The 15,965-nt window shown below is 45.7% G+C and overlaps 1 protein-coding gene across 3 annotated transcripts in view; it reads left to right on the forward strand.

The window, feature by feature from the left end:
• The window catches only part of VPS54 (VPS54 subunit of GARP complex), a 243,712-nt gene that overhangs the window by 120,169 nt on the left and 107,578 nt on the right, over positions 1–15,965 (forward strand). For all 3 annotated transcript variants that reach the window (XM_063918442.1, XM_063918445.1, XM_063918444.1), the window contains 6 exons: positions 7,373–7,758; positions 8,013–8,139; positions 10,171–10,278; positions 11,419–11,474; positions 12,639–12,735; positions 13,917–14,260. In XM_063918442.1, coding sequence (XP_063774512.1) covers positions 7,373–7,758; positions 8,013–8,139; positions 10,171–10,278; positions 11,419–11,474; positions 12,639–12,735; positions 13,917–14,260 — 1,118 coding nt within the window. The remainder of the gene's footprint in view (positions 1–7,372; positions 7,759–8,012; positions 8,140–10,170; positions 10,279–11,418; positions 11,475–12,638; positions 12,736–13,916; positions 14,261–15,965) is intronic.

Below are 15,965 nucleotides of genomic sequence, written 5' to 3' on the forward strand. Positions count from 1 at the left end.
CTCCTCCAGACTCCAGTTAGATTTTTGTGCCCGGCCGAGAAGGGTGCAATCTAGGTGGCTCTCCTAAAGAGCTGCTTAGAAAAAGTTTAGCTTAGGTTTTTTATTTTACAGTGAGTCCTGCTGGCAACAGGATCACTGCAACGAGGGACTGAGGGGAGAAGAAGTGAACTCACCTGCGTGCAGGATGGATTGGCTTCTTGGCTACTGGACATCAGCTCCAGAGGGACGATCACAGGTACAGCCTGGATGGTCACCGGAGCCGCGCCGCCGGCCCCCTTGCAGATGCTGAAGTCAGAAGAGGTCCAGAATCGGCGGCTGAAGACTCCTGCAGTCTTCTAAAGGTAGCGCACAGCACTGCAGCTGTGCGCCATTTTCCTCTCAGCACACTTCACACGCAGTCACTGAGGGTGCAGGGCGCTGGGGGGGGGCGCCCTGGGAGGCAAATGTAACCTATATAAAGGCTAAAAATACCTCACATATAGCCCCCAGAGGCTATATGGAGATATTTAACCCCTGCCTGGATTCACTAAATAGCGGGAGACGAGCCCGCCGGAAAAGGGGCGGGGCCTATCTCCTCAGCACACGGCGCCATTTCCTCTCACAGCTCCGCTGGTCAGGACGGCTCCCAGGTCTCTCCCCTGCACTGCACTACAGAAACAGGGTAAAACAGAGAGGGGGGGCAAATTTATGGCGATATTTTGATATATATAAAGCAGCTATAAGGGAGCACTTATTATAAGGCTATCCCTGTTATATATAGCGCTTTTGGTGTGTGCTGGCAAACTCTCCCTCTGTCTCCCCAAAGGGCTAGTGGGTCCTGTCTTCGTTAGGAGCATTCCCTGTGTGTCTGCTGTGTGTCGGTACGTGTGTGTCGACATGTATGAGGACGATATTGGTGTGGAGGCGGAGCAATTGCCAAATATGAGGATGTCACCCCCTAGGGAGTCGACACCAGAATGGATGCCTTTATTTATGGAACTACGGGATAGTGTCAACACGCTAAAGCAGTCGTTTGACGACATGAGACGGCCGGACAATCAATTAGTGCCTGTCCAGGCGACTCAAACACCGTCAGGGGCTGTGAAACGCCCTTTGCCTCAGTCGGTCGACACAGACCCAGACACAGGCACTGACTCCAGTGGTGACGGTGACGAATCAACCGTATTTTCCAGTAGGGCCACACGTTATATGATTTTGGCAATGAAGGAGGCGTTACATTTAGCTGATACTACAGGTACCACTAAACAGGGTATTATGTGGGGTGTGAAAAAACTACCTATAGTTTTTCCTGAATCAGAAGAATTAAATGACGTGTGTAATGAAGCGTGGGTTGCCCCTGATAAAAAGCTGATAATTTCAAAGAAATTATTGGCATTATACCCTTTCCCGCCAGAGGTTAGGGAGCGCTGGGAAACACCTCCTAGGGTGGACAAGGCGCTAACACGCTTATCTAAACAAGTGGCGTTACCCTCTCCTGAGACGGCCGCACTTAAAGATCCATCAGATAGGAGGATGGAAAATATCCCAAAAAGTATATACACACATGCAGGTGTTATACTACGACCAGCTATAGCGACTGCCTGGATGTGCAGTGCTGGGGTAGTTTGGTCAGAGTCCCTGATTGAAAATATTGATACCCTGGACAGGGACAATATTTTACTGTCGTTAGAACAAATAAAGGATGCATTTCTTTATATGCGTGATGCACAGAGGGATATCTGCACACTGGCATCACGGGTAAGTGCTATGTCCATTTCGGCCAGAAGAGCTTTATGGACGCGACAGTGGACAGGCGATGCGGATTCAAAACGACATATGGAAGTTTTGCCGTATAAAGGGGAGGAGTTATTTGGAGTCGGTCTATCAGATTTGGTGGCCACGGCTACAGCCGGGAAATCCACCTTTCTACCTCAAGTCACTCCCCAACAGAAAAAGGCACCGACTTTTCAACCGCAGCCCTTTCGTTCCTTTAAAAATAAGAGAGCAAAGGGCTATTCATATCTGCCACGAGGCAGAGGTCGAGGGAAGAGACAGCAACAGGCAGCTCCTTCCCAGGAACAGAAGCCTTCCCCGGCTTCTACAAAAGCCTCAGCATGACGCTGGGGCTTCTCAAGCGGACTCGGGGACGGTGGGTGGTCGTCTCAAAAATTACAGCGCGCAGTGGGCTCACTCGCAGGTAGATCCCTGGATCCTGCAGATAATATCTCAGGGGTACAGGTTGGAATTAGAGACAGATCCACCTCGCCGTTTCCTGAAGTCTGCTTTACCAACGTCCCCCTCCGAAAGGGAGACGGTTTTGGAAGCCATTCACAAGCTGTACTCTCAGCAGGTGATAGTCAAGGTACCTCTTCTACAACAAGGGAAGGGGTATTATTCCACTCTTTTTGTGGTACCGAAGCCGGATGGCTCGGTAAGGCCTATTCTAAATCTGAAGTCCTTGAACCTGTACATAAAGAAGTTCAAGTTCAAGATGGAGTCACTCAGAGCAGTGATAGCGAACCTGGAAGAGGGGGACTTTATGGTATCCTTGGACATCAAGGATGCGTATCTCCACGTTCCAATTTACCCCTCACACCAGGGGTACCTCAGGTTCGTTGTACAAAACTGTCACTATCAGTTTCAGACGCTGCCGTTCGGATTGTCCACGGCACCTCGGGTCTTTACAAAGGTAATGGCCGAGATGATGATTCTTCTTCGAAGAAAAGGCATATTAATTATCCCATACTTGGACGATCTCCTAATAAGGGCAAGGTCCAGAGAACAGCTAGAGATGGGATTAGCACTGTCGCAAGAAGTGCTAAAACAGCACGGGTGGATTCTGAATATTCCAAAATCCCAGTTAATGCCGACAACTCGTCTGCTGTTCCTAGGGATGATTCTGGACACGGTTCAGAAAAAGGTTTTTCTCCCGGAGGAAAAAGCCAAGGAGTTATCCGAGCTTGTCAGGAACCTCCTAAAACCAGGAAAGGTGTCTGTACATCAATGCACAAGAGTCCTGGGAAAAATGGTGGCTTCTTACGAAGCAATTCCATTCGGCAGATTCCACGCAAGAATTTTCCAAAGGGATCTGTTGGACAAATGGTCAGGGTCGCATCTTCAGATGCACCTGCGGATAACCCTGTCTCCAAGGACAAGGGTGTCTCTTCTGTGGTGGTTGCAGAGTGCTCATCTATTGGAGGGCCGCAGATTCGGCATACAGGATTGGATCCTGGTGACCACGGACGCCAGCCTGAGAGGCTGGGGAGCAGTCACACAAGGAAGAAACTTCCAGGGAGTATGGACGAGCCTGGAAACGTCTCTTCACATAAACATTCTGGAACTAAGAGCAATATACAATGCTCTAAGCCAGGCAGAACCTCTGCTTCAGGGAAAACCGGTGTTGATCCAGTCGGACAACATCACGGCAGTCGCCCATGTGAACAGACAGGGCGGCACAAGAAGCAGGAGTGCAATGGCAGAAGCTGCAAGGATTCTTCGCTGGGCAGAGAATCATGTGATAGCACTGTCAGCAGTGTTCATCCCGGGAGTGGACAACTGGGAAGCAGACTTCCTCAGCAGACACGATCTTCACCCGGGAGAGTGGGGACTTCATCCAGAAGTCTTCCACTTGCTGGTAACCCGTTGGGAAAGACCAATGGTGGACATGATGGCGTCTCGCCTCAACAAAAAACTGGACAGGTATTGCGCCAGGTCAAGAGATCCGCAGGCAATAGCTGTGGACGCGCTGGTAACGCCTTGGGTGTACCAGTCGGTGTATGTGTTTCCTCCTCTGCCTCTCATACCAAAAGTATTGAGAATTATACGGCAAAGAGGCGTAAGGACGATACTAGTGGTTCCGGATTGGCCAAGAAGGACTTGGTACCCGGAACTTCAAGAGATGATCACGGAAGATCCGTGGCCTCTACCTCTAAGGAGGGACTTGCTTCAGCAGGGTCCCTGTCTGTTTCAAGACTTACCGCGGCTGCGTTTGACGGCATGGCGGTTGAACGCCGGATCCTAAAGGAAAAAGGCATGCCGGAAGAAGTCATTCCTACTTTGATTAAAGCAAGGAAGGAAGTAACCGTGCAACATTATCACCGAATTTGGCGAAAATATGTTGCGTGGTGCGAAGATCGGAGTGCTCCGACGGAGGAATTTCAACTGGGTCGATTCCTACATTTCCTGCAATCAGGATTGTCTATGGGTCTCAAATTGGGATCTATTAAGGTTCAAATTTCGGCCCTGTCGATTTTCTTTCAAAAAGAATTGGCTTCAGTCCCTGAAGTCCAGACCTTTGTTAAGGGAGTGCTACATATACAGCCTCCTGTGGTGCCTCCAGTGGCACCGTGGGATCTCAATGTGGTTTTGGACTTTCTAAAATCTCATTGGTTTGAACCACTAAAGAAGGTGGATTTGAAATATCTCACATGGAAAGTGACCATGCTTCTAGCCCTGGCTTCGGCCAGGAGAGTGTCAGAACTGGCAGCTTTATCTTACAAAAGCCCATATCTGATTTTCCATTCGGACAGGGCAGAACTGCGGACTCGTCCGCATTTTCTCCCTAAGGTGGTGTCAGCATTTCATCTGAACCAGCCTATTGTAGTGCCTGCGGCTACAAGTGACTTGGAGGACTCCAAGTTACTGGACGTTGTCAGAGCATTAAAAATATATATTGCAAGGACAGCTGGAGTCAGAAAATCTGACTCGTTGTTTATATTGTATGCACCCAACAAGATGGGTGCTCCTGCGTCTAAGCAGACGATTGCTCGTTGGATCTGTAGCACAATCCAACTTGCACATTCTGTGGCAGGCCTGCCACAGCCTAAATCTGTAAAGGCCCACTCCACAAGGAAGGTGGGCTCATCTTGGGCGGCTGCCCGAGGGGTCTCGGCATTACAACTTTGCCGAGCAGCTACGTGGTCAGGGGAGAACACGTTTGTAAAATTTTACAAATTTGATACTCTGGCTAAGGAGGACCTGGAGTTCTCTCATTCGGTGCTGCAGAGTCATCCGCACTCTCCCGCCCGTTTGGGAGCTTTGGTATAATCCCCATGGTCCTTTCAGGAACCCCAGCATCCACTAGGACGATAGAGAAAATAAGATTTTACTTACCGATAAATCTATTTCTCGGAGTCCGTAGTGGATGCTGGGCGCCCATCCCAAGTGCGGATTATCTGCAATAATTGTACATAGTTATTGTTAACTATTTCGGGTTATTGTTGAAGGAAGCCATCTTTCAGAGGCTCCGCTGTTATCATACTGTTAACTGGGTTTAGATCACAAGTTGTACGGTGTGATTGGTGTGGCTGGTATGAGTCTTACCCGGGATTCAAAATCCTCCCTTATTGTGTACGCTCGTCCGGGCACAGTACCTAACTGGAGTCTGGAGGAGGGTCATAGGGGGAGGAGCCAGTGCACACCACCTGATCTGGAAAAGCTTTACTTTTTGTGCCCTGTCTCCTGCGGAGCCGCTATTCCCCATGGTCCTTTCAGGAACCCCAGCATCCACTACGGACTCCGAGAAATAGATTTATCGGTAAGTAAAATCTTATTTTTTTATTACTTTGTGCAATAAACAAAGTGTGTGTACATTCACACAATTCATTTATGTTTCATATACACCTTATACACACAGCCTGAAGGTCATTTAATACAATATTTTTAATAACTTTGTGTATTAAACAAAGTTTGTGTACACTGAGCCACAGAAAACAAAGATTTCACTATCTCATTCTCACTGAAAAAAGTCCGTATTTCGGAATATTCCGTATTTCGGAATATTTGGATATGGGATACTCAACCTGTACTATGAATATAAATTCTGCTTCTCATTCAACAGTCCATAGTACAGTCTCTCAGTCTTCTGTGCATATAGGCCCTCATTCCGAGTTGATCGGTCGCAAGGCGAATTTAGCAGAGTTACACACGCTAAGCCGCCGCCTACTGGGAGTGAATCTTAGCTTCTTAAAATTGCGACCGATGTATTCGCAATATTGCGATTACTAACTACTTAGCAGTTTCAGAGTAGCTCCAGACTTACTCTGCCTGTGCGATCAGTTCAGTGCTTGTCGTTCCTGGTTGACGTCACAAACACACCCAGCGTTCGCCCAGGCACTCCCACCGTTTCTCCAGCCACTCCTGCGTTTTTTCCGGAAACGGTAGCGTTTTCAGCCACACGCCCATAAAACGCCGTGTTTCCGCCCAGTAACACCCATTTCCTGTCAATCACATTACGTTCGCCGGAGCGATGAAAAAGCCGTGAGTAAAAATACTTTCTACATAGCAAAGTTACTTGGCGCAGTCGCAGTGCGAACATTGCGCATGCGTACTAAGCGGATTTTCATTGCGATGCGATGAAAAATACCGAGCGAACAACTCGGAATGAGGGCCATAGTTTTGTAGATGAAAATTGTCTGCTTTTTACCAATGAGTGTCCTATAAAAAAAGGTATTAGAGGATAAGAGTTCTGTATGTAGCGGACTCCATCTATTGCTGCCGAGGTACTGCCCAGCAATCCACCTATTCTACCACAGTCTTCACATGTCTGTGCATCATGCATGTCACTGGTCCAGCTCTGCGCATCATTGTTAACATGTCCGATACAGTTTCACTGGTCACTTCTGATATTTGTTCAGAAATCCTTCCAGTACCAATTGATGAAAATGGCAGTATTGCTACCCTGTAGGCAGAAGGGTTAATAATACAGTGGGACCTGGATAAGTGGGAAACCTCTGTCACCTGAGGCAGGTGAAACAAAATCCCAGATAAGCCACTTCTCGCGCCATCTTATTAGGGCTAATTGGGCCCCGGCGGGACAAGTAGATGCTGTAAATTACCGCGGATAATTGGATACCCCCTAAGGATGGTGTTCAAGTAGTGCCATTTTTTTTGACCAGTTGAAAAAAAAGGCACTTTTCGCCCGTTTTTAGGTCAAATTTACATTCAACCAATTCAATGCCAGTGACGCGCTGGTCGAAAAATCCGGCACTGGCGAAAACCAAGTGTATCAGCGAATTCACCGCCAATACACGTGTTTTGGCAAATTTGCACTTTTTTGGGTGCAATTTTTGCCCATGCCAATTCCACAAAAAAAGTGAAATGGCATGGGTGAAAATGGAATCAAAAACGAAAACCCACCGCAATTGAATACTCTGTCGAATTAGTGCAGTTTTTTCGACTTAATTGAATATCCCCCTAAGTGAGATAAGTACAGATTATTAACCTCTATAAAGGAGAAAACTCACTTGGAGTTCTGACTAGACTCTAGAAGATAATACTGTGTCTGGTGAGAAAATATCTAGTTTAGAGTGTGTGGTATAATTCTGTGTACTACAGCTGTTCTAGAAGTGCAATGGCCAATGACGTGTGCAACTTTTTTTTTTCTTTTCTGAAGCTGAGCCACTACTTGGACATTGTTGAGGTAAATATTGCTCATCAGATCTCTCTGCGCTCTGAGGCCTTCTTCCACGCTATGACCTCACAGCACGAGCTTCAGGACTACCTCAGGAAGACTTCCCAGGCAGTAAAGATGCTGCGGGACAAGATTTCTCAGATAGACCGAGTTATGTGCGAGGGTTCTCTGCGAATCTTGCGGCAAACAATGAACAGGAACAACTGCATTAAGGTGTATAATAAACTCAAATTAATGGCTACAGTGCACCAGACTCAGCCCACTGTTCAGCTGCTGCTATCAACCTCTGAGTACGTTGGGGCACTGGACTTAATAGCAACCACACAAGAAGTCTTGCAGCAGGAGCTGCAGGGAATTCACAGTTTTCGGTAAGTGTTGTGAATTGCTAACTTCTTCTTTTTTCTATCTCTCTTTTTATGTAGTCACAGATTGTAGGTGTAGCGGCCACAGGAGAGCCACAGGGTCAACATAATGTGTGCACAGAAGCTTTGTATTCTTAATCTGGGATACTACTGAGCGCAGATTGCCTCCTTTTTTGCACAACCGGGAAGATTTAAAGTTACATAGTAAATGTTAATTTGCATTTATCACACAATAATTATTTTTTTTTCATTCCCTACAGACATCTCGGGTCACAGCTTTGCGAACTGGAGAAGCTCATAGATAAAATGATCATTGCAGAATTCACATCATATGCTCGCAGTGACTTAAGCAGACCATTAGAGGAGGACTGCCAAGTGATAGAAGAGGTGAGGGGACAGCTTAATACAAATAAGTGGCTTTTATACAGTACTTCTGTATTGGTTTACATCCGAGAAGAGAGACAAAGGGCCTGATGCATGCGTCTCAGTCACTAAACATTCCCATGGTGTGTACGTACAGAGATGCATTTTCCGCAGATTTAAAAATGCATTGGAAATGTGCTAGGTGTTGACTGCTAGGTGGTTATTCAATGGTTTAACTAATGGTTGCGTCTAAAGATGCACCAAATTATATTCCATTGTCTAAAGGCGCTCACAGTGGACGTCCTGCTACAGTTAGACCAGGTGTGATATGTAGATCATGTTCTAAATACGGATGTGAACAAGACTCTTTATAAGCCGATGATGATGGCAAATAGAACAATTTTAAAAAAAGGTGCTCAAATAACCTAATGCCAGTTGTCACATAGGTGGGGTTGGGGCCGTATTATCGTTGGCCGGGATCCCAGCGGTCAGCACCCTGACGCCGTGTTCCCGGCTGCAGAATCCCGGGGGGGGAGGGGGGGGGGGGCTGACCTCGCCACAGGTTCTATTCCCACTCTATGGGGGTCCTGGATGCCCAAAAGTGGGAATAGTCTCTTCTAGTCGGCATGCCGACTGTCAGTATTTTCAGTGTGCGGGATGCAGGGGGAGGTTATGTGACTGTCACATAACTACATCCCCATAGGAGACTGCTTTCTATTATCCCAATATAGAATTTAGTTTGTGTATTAGATTGGTTGAATAAATTCATCCAGAGACGGACAGAATAAGTTGCCAGCTCTGTGTGATGAAATGCGTTAGCCAATGCTAAATGATTGCTGACATTTTAGGAGACTGCATTTGTGTGGACAGAGCAGTGAGGTCTGTCATTACGCTTTTTGACTTTTATGTTTTGATCTTTGCATTGTTAAATGCTTTTCCATGTAGTAAATGTAATTCTATCAAAACATGAAGTTGTGCTATAGCTCCTAAATGGATTACTTACGGACAAGATATGGTGTCTCTTCTCTGTACTTAAGGTGTGTACACACAGTGAACTTTTGCTTTGCAATTTTGACTATATAGTCAAAATGGCAAGGAAAGTTAGTGCAAATCGCAAGTGTTAGCCACATTGTGATCCCTATGCGCACTCCTGCGGGGTCGGTATCACAAGGCTAGATAGACTGTGCAGGCAAGTCAGTTTTGACTATCTAGTACTAAAGTATAGTCAAAATCGCACATAGCCATTATCGCATAGCCAAAATCTAACGGTGTGTATGCACCTTAAGAGATACTTTGTGATCGAACAGATAAGTTCTTATCAACAAATGTTCAGCCTCTCTCCATACAATGGAAATTTACATTGTAGTGTTGCAGTTGGGTAATAAAGTATTTTTACCTCGTAACTGCCCCCTTTTCAGCGGGACAGTCTTTGTTTGAGGGCTTTACTGTCATGATCAGGACTGTATTGTCCCAATCGCTGGACCGGTGGGTAGGCGTGTTTGACCCCTGCTGCTCTGTGTAACACTGATGCACACAACAGTTAGTGGATCTGGAACAATTGATGTGGCAGCCTCGTTCTGAAAAGCACCTGGCATCTCTCCGGGGTGTAGTCATGACCCCTCAGTGATGCAAACACTAGGGCTGCAGGGCGAGGTGTGTGAACTCAATCCTCACGTTGCCTATCCCCTCCTGACAGAGAGTCGTTGTTTTTGTTTTTAAGAGAAGTTAATGCTACAAAGTGTCTTTTGGATATTTTACTAATGAGTTTGGACTCGCTTAACAGTTACCTTCTGTAAGCTTCCTCCTCTGCAGTACAAGATGCCCAATTTGCGCTGACAATATGTTCATACGCAGAATCCTTTTACCCTATAACTTCTATTCTGGGACGCTACAAAAACAATTTGTGAATGATAATTGTTGATATTTATATGCAGCTTTACATTTGGGTTTGGTATTTTTTTAGTGAGAATTTCCAGATTCTTCAGTTTGCTTTTCTGTAGGCCCCATTGCAAGTGTACAGCTGTAGACATGTCCGTTATGTTTATTTTTTTATAGGAGAGACTGGTGTCGCTGGTGTTTGGGCTGTTAAAACAGAGAAAGATGGACTTTTTTGTAATCTACGCTGACGAAATGATGACAACTGCAAAAAGCATCATTAAGCAGGTACTAAACACTGGGGAGGCTTCCCACGCTTGAGAGCATGCATGTTTTTTATATTTTATTTTTTGCATAAAATTTGCATGCACTTTACCTTGCGTACACACACTAAATAAAAAAGATTTAAACTTTATGTCCGCAAGCAGATTTGTTTGTTTCTTACACAATTACTCCCGTGCTTAGAAAGGCAGAATGGGGATGTGATATTACAGGCAAGCGTAGGCCAGTTACAGTAAAGGCGTGTTAATGTAAATGCTATAGGCATAGATCTGTACACAGACACGTCAGCAGCGGTCAGTCATATGCTACCACTACAGGTATGGTCACATCTAGAGATGCGTCCGGCTCAGCACACACATGGCATTGCAACCTGCTGTATTTGGAGGAGATGACCGCTCAATCCTGGACCCTCACTTCTCAGCAAGTGGGGAAGGGATCGTGTGCTGCCTGGCTGACACGGGCATGCTTCTCCTGCAAGCGCCCACATGTCAGCAGCGGCTGGAGGCAGTACAATCCCGGACCCTCACTTCTTAGCAAGTGGGGAAGGGATCGTGTGCTGCCTGGCTGACACGGGCATGCTTCTCCTGCAAGCGCCCACATGTCAGCAGCAGTTGGAGGCAGTACAATCCCGGACCCACACTTCTTAGTAAGTGGGGAAGGGATTGCCTATAAAAATAACAATAAAAAGTGAAGCTTGGAGCCAAGTCCAAGACGTGTCTTTTCTTGCTGAGAGGCAAAAAACACTGAGGTCTCTATGGGAGTATGGAAGAGGTGGAGGGTTACACATTTAAATATTTAAATGTGCCTCTCTTGCTGCTAATGCCCGTCCATATCCCAAGAGTACTCCAGTGACTCCTAGTGGATTCAAAGAAAAGGATATACCTGGTAAGTACCAAAACCCTACTTTTGTTTGGACATATTTTAAACGTGCGCTGTTTATGTAAAATGTGCATGAGCCCCCTCTGTGTCTGATCCTGAGTATTAAGGTGCCTCAGAGGGTATGGCCAAAATGTGAGGATCCCCCAGCCTGAGCATTCTGGTTGCATGTTCTGTCCCAGACTGTTTTCATTTTCTATTACATATTTACTGATCTGGCTGGTATTCTCTAGAGATTAGTACATATTATTTTTCTTTATTTCTTCACAGTGTGTAATTAGCATAGTCTCCCAAATTGATGAAATAGACTCTGAGCATGTCACAAAGTAAGTATTTCTTGGGAAAGATTGCTGATTTCTTTATGAACTTAAAACCTGTATTGTACTGTACTTAAACACTTTCATTTCTGCAGTATACTGGCTATTATTACCCACTTCAATAAATGCTAATACAATATTTTTTGTCCAGAATGAGGTTTTAGTGAATTTTTATAGCAAATAAAGATTCCCTTACATAGAATTGGCTAAAATAGCTTGTCGCGTAGTAGTGCAATTGAATATTTAAGTGTTCATGACAAGAAATCAGCACCACGCCTGTCAGCGAATCTCTTTCCTCCGGTCTAGCAGTGCCCTTATAGTAGCATTTTGCCATCCATCACAAGCACTACCCCGTGTATGTTCCATCTGAACACTGGACCTTATTCAGTAAGGAATGCAGTTTCTGCTATCAAATAGTTGCCGTCCAGAAATTGAGAAAAAACGCAGATTGCAGAAATTGTGAATGCGTTGCAATATGCGGGCTGATTCCAAAACCATACCTGCGCCGGGCAAGGTCATCCACAATTCTTGCGACAAAGGAGGCTGGAAGTGGTCATCGCTGACGTCAGAGGCCCTCCTTTAAAACGCCTGGGCACGTGCGCTTTTTTCAGGCACACCCAGAAAACGGCAGGTTTCCGCCCAGAAACGCCGGCTTCCTGTCAGTCAAATAGCGGCAGCATTGCGATCACAATATGCACGCATTTTATGTTGCTATTATTACTCACGCGTGCGCAATACGAATTCTGCACATGCGCAGTCATTCGATAACCACCGGATTGCGATTCACACATTTTGCAATCCTTACTGAATAAGGTCCTGTGCATAGTACTTAGCAACTGGCATCATGTTCTTTTGGGTCACAACTATAATAAAGTGTAGCTTCAGTTTCTGGTTCCTTTTATATATTTACCTGTGTAACAATGTAACGTTCTATAGCAGGACTGGCCAAACCGGTACTCGAGATCTACCAACAGTTCATGGTTTCCAGGCCTCCTGGAAATCTGTAGAGTTGTCAGGAATGAATGCAGCACATCTTAACTAGTAATGACTACACCTGTGCACCAGCTAGGTGGTCTGGAAAATGTGAACTGTTGGTAGATCTCGAGGACTGGTTTGGCCAGCTCAGTTCTACGAGATATTGGGGGCACACTGATTGTGGTTCTGGTGTTACAGGCTTGCTGATCAGATGCGGTTGATGAATTTCTCGCAGTGGCTTGATTTGCTGCAGAATATTTTTTTGACCTTTACAATCTTCCTTCGGAGAGTCAAGGTAAGACGTTAGTATTTGTACGTGAAACTTTCCGCTAAACAAAATTCCTTGAGACACAGAGAGGACGGGGCAGCTTGTTGTCTCAGGAAAGTGGGAGTGATGCAGCTAAGTATATTGTAATGCATATATACAGTATCTCTCTGCTCTAGTATAGCAAAGGAGAGCTCCACCCATCTATAGGGTTCTTTTGCTTTCTAGCTAAGGCCACCTGTGATACAAATGCATCTCATCCTGTGACTGCTGTCTCCATAGTGTTATGGGCAGCATCCACGTATTGTTTCACTTTTGGTTGCTCCTTCTTACAGTGAGTTGATCCAACCAATCACAAGGCACTACTAATAAGGTTATGTCAGCTGCCCCAAGAAATCTGATGGGGAAGAGAAAAATGGCACTTGTTTCAAAACACCATTTAAGCTGGGCCTACTTTATGCAATTATCGGCCTGTTCCTCAGAACATCGGCAGAACAGGTTGGGCATCTGAAAGGCCGCCATCGAATGATGGCTGTGCTTCTGCCATAACTATAGCATCAAAAGAATTAGATGAAAAAAATGTTGCGATGGTTCGCTCATGTGCTAAAAAGTTTGTGCATGCGCAAAAGCAACAAGCGGCTGTTCATCAGATTAAACAGCTGAATTCAGCTGTATTTTAACATCGCTTGCACACCATTTGATGGAGGCTGCCGTTGGAAAGCCGACATCAAATGTTGAAAACCCTAGAATTGCAAGAAAAACATTGATGGTGATAAAAAAATCGGCCATCTATGTCCATCCCTAATCAAACCAAAAATTGCATAGTGTATAGCTGCAACCGATCAGCGATGGTCGGGCATGAAAAATCTTCAACCTGCCTGACCTGCTAATTGGCCGGCCACAGCTAGCAGTGTCTGCTGCTGCGACCGCTTCGGGGAAATGTTTTCCCCGCAGGTGAGGATAGCAGATCTCATGTCGCCATACACTCAGAAATACCTCACTGTGTATGTCCAAGATATCCGATGGGTGTCAAACTGTCGGATAATGTATGTCGTCTGAATGTCGTTTTATCTAACCGTTTATGTCCAGCATTTGTTTGGAGTGAAATCTTCTTACTTGATGAAGTTTCCCTTAATGCCTCTGATTTCTCTGTGACTTTTACTGCATGCCTGTTTATTAATGTAACGTTTATTTGTATTCCCCCCCCTCAGGCCACTTTAAGCGTTATCCGCAGTGTTGTACTCATGGTCTTAGATAAGAATCAGCGGATCAGAGAAATGGAGGTAATGGGAGCCCAGAAAGGCCTGGGCAGAGAAGGCCAAGTGGACGGCGATGTGGCTTACTTGACTCACGAAGGCTTGTTTATAAGTGATGCATTCAGTGAAGGTGAGCTTCCCCATGCTGCTACCAACACTAACTTTCAAAGGAATGCATCACCCAGCAGTAGCGAGCCTTCTGGCAGCGATTCTCTATCTGATCCTGAATGCACTACTGACTCCTCTTCCAGCAGAGATCACACACTACCTTCAGTTACCCCAGGGGGAGTAGAAATAATGTGAGTAAAACTAGACTTTGTAGAAATTGCCTTGTGAAACCAGACCTGAAAATCATAACGCTGAAACATTGTTTAGGAAGGTGTTCTATAGAATGGCTATTACATATATATACACCACCTAACACAGGCTGACCTTCCTGCACTCGGGACCTTCTCTTGTGATATCTTTTTCTTTAGAAGAAACCTTTCTTGTTACATGTTTCAGTAGGACTTTTGCATTGAAACTACAAGCTAGTCACACATCAGCGCACAAGGCGGTGGGGTACTTATATGTGACAAGCTATATGTCATTCTTACTCAGCATAGGTATTGATCCGGAGTGCCTACAAAGACAATAACCTAACAAATTCAGACTTTGGGAACACTCCAATTTCTGTAATAAAAGCTCATGTTAGGCTGGACAGAGCACTATTGCCATAGTGATGCCTTTCCTGAAGCTGTATCACACACTGCCGAGTGCATGGATACCGCATGTACATTACTATATCTGTACACCAGCGTTCCATGGACCATGCGTTTCTTCATCCCTGTTACTCCTTCAAGTGCAATGCTCAAATTTTGTGCAGTTGTAGCTTATTGTTCATAGTTTTAGTGCAAAATATGTTTATTGAAGAATTTAGAAGCAATAACAAACGGTTAACATATCGACAGTCGCATTAACAAATAGTGTCATAGTACAGCTATAAACCTGTCTAGCTCCCGCGGTCAGTAACAGGATGGCATATACTCAATGTATCGGAACAGCTCGACCACAAGGAACGGTATAGTTAAATAGTCAAACATATCTTGTTAACCTTATTAAACCAAAGCGAGAGCAAGAGAAAGGAGAAAAGGAAAGAGGAGACACAGAAAGAGGAGGAGGAGAAAAGGAGGGGGAAGGACAAGAATCCGAATCAAAATCAGAATCAGAGTCAAAAGCGGAGTCACCCGGTCCACAGCGCGAGTCTCTTACTTATCACGTACCCAAACATGGCACATTAAGGTGAGGCGATATCTAAGAGGGCGTAGAGGGACTGGAGGCGAGGAGTGACCGAAAGGTTGGGGAGTCCTTAAAGAGTAGCCATCGAGCCCATGTATCTCTGAAGGATAAATAGCCCCCGTCAGCAGATGCCATCACATCATCCAAGTCCATATAAAGGTCTACACTATTCAACCATTCTCTAACAGTTGGAGGAGAGGAGGATCGCCAGTGGACAGGAATCACCGCCTTGGCGGCATTATTGAGATGGCACAGTAAGGAGTGTTTATAGCTCGTAATGGGTTTGGACGAGTAGGGAAACAACCAAAACAGGGGATCCGTTGGTACCTCAACTCCCATAATTTCAGCAGAGAGTGCAATTATCTCCTTCCAGAAGGGTTGGAGCAAGGGGCATGACCACCATATATGGAGCGGGTACCCAGGGCCAGAGGAGCAGCGCCAACAGGTATTGGGGAGGCCCAGGCCCATCTTAGAAAGAATATCAGGGCATCTATACCACCGAGAGATCAATTTGTATTGGGTCTCCACTACCAGAGTACTAGGGGAGCAGGCGTGAGCCAGCTTGAAAATCTTCTCCCAAACGTCCTCGCCAAGCTCCCTGCCGAGATGTCTATCCCACGTCTCAGTAAAGGGGGGAAGGGTCGGGCTGGAATCTGTCAATAGGAGATTGTATATCAGGGAGATAGAGTGGGGCAGGGATGATGGGCCACCGCGGAGGCGTTCAAA

This window comes from Pseudophryne corroboree, chromosome 4, assembly GCF_028390025.1.
Source record: "Pseudophryne corroboree isolate aPseCor3 chromosome 4, aPseCor3.hap2, whole genome shotgun sequence".
Classification (NCBI taxonomy): domain Eukaryota; kingdom Metazoa; phylum Chordata; class Amphibia; order Anura; family Myobatrachidae; genus Pseudophryne; species Pseudophryne corroboree.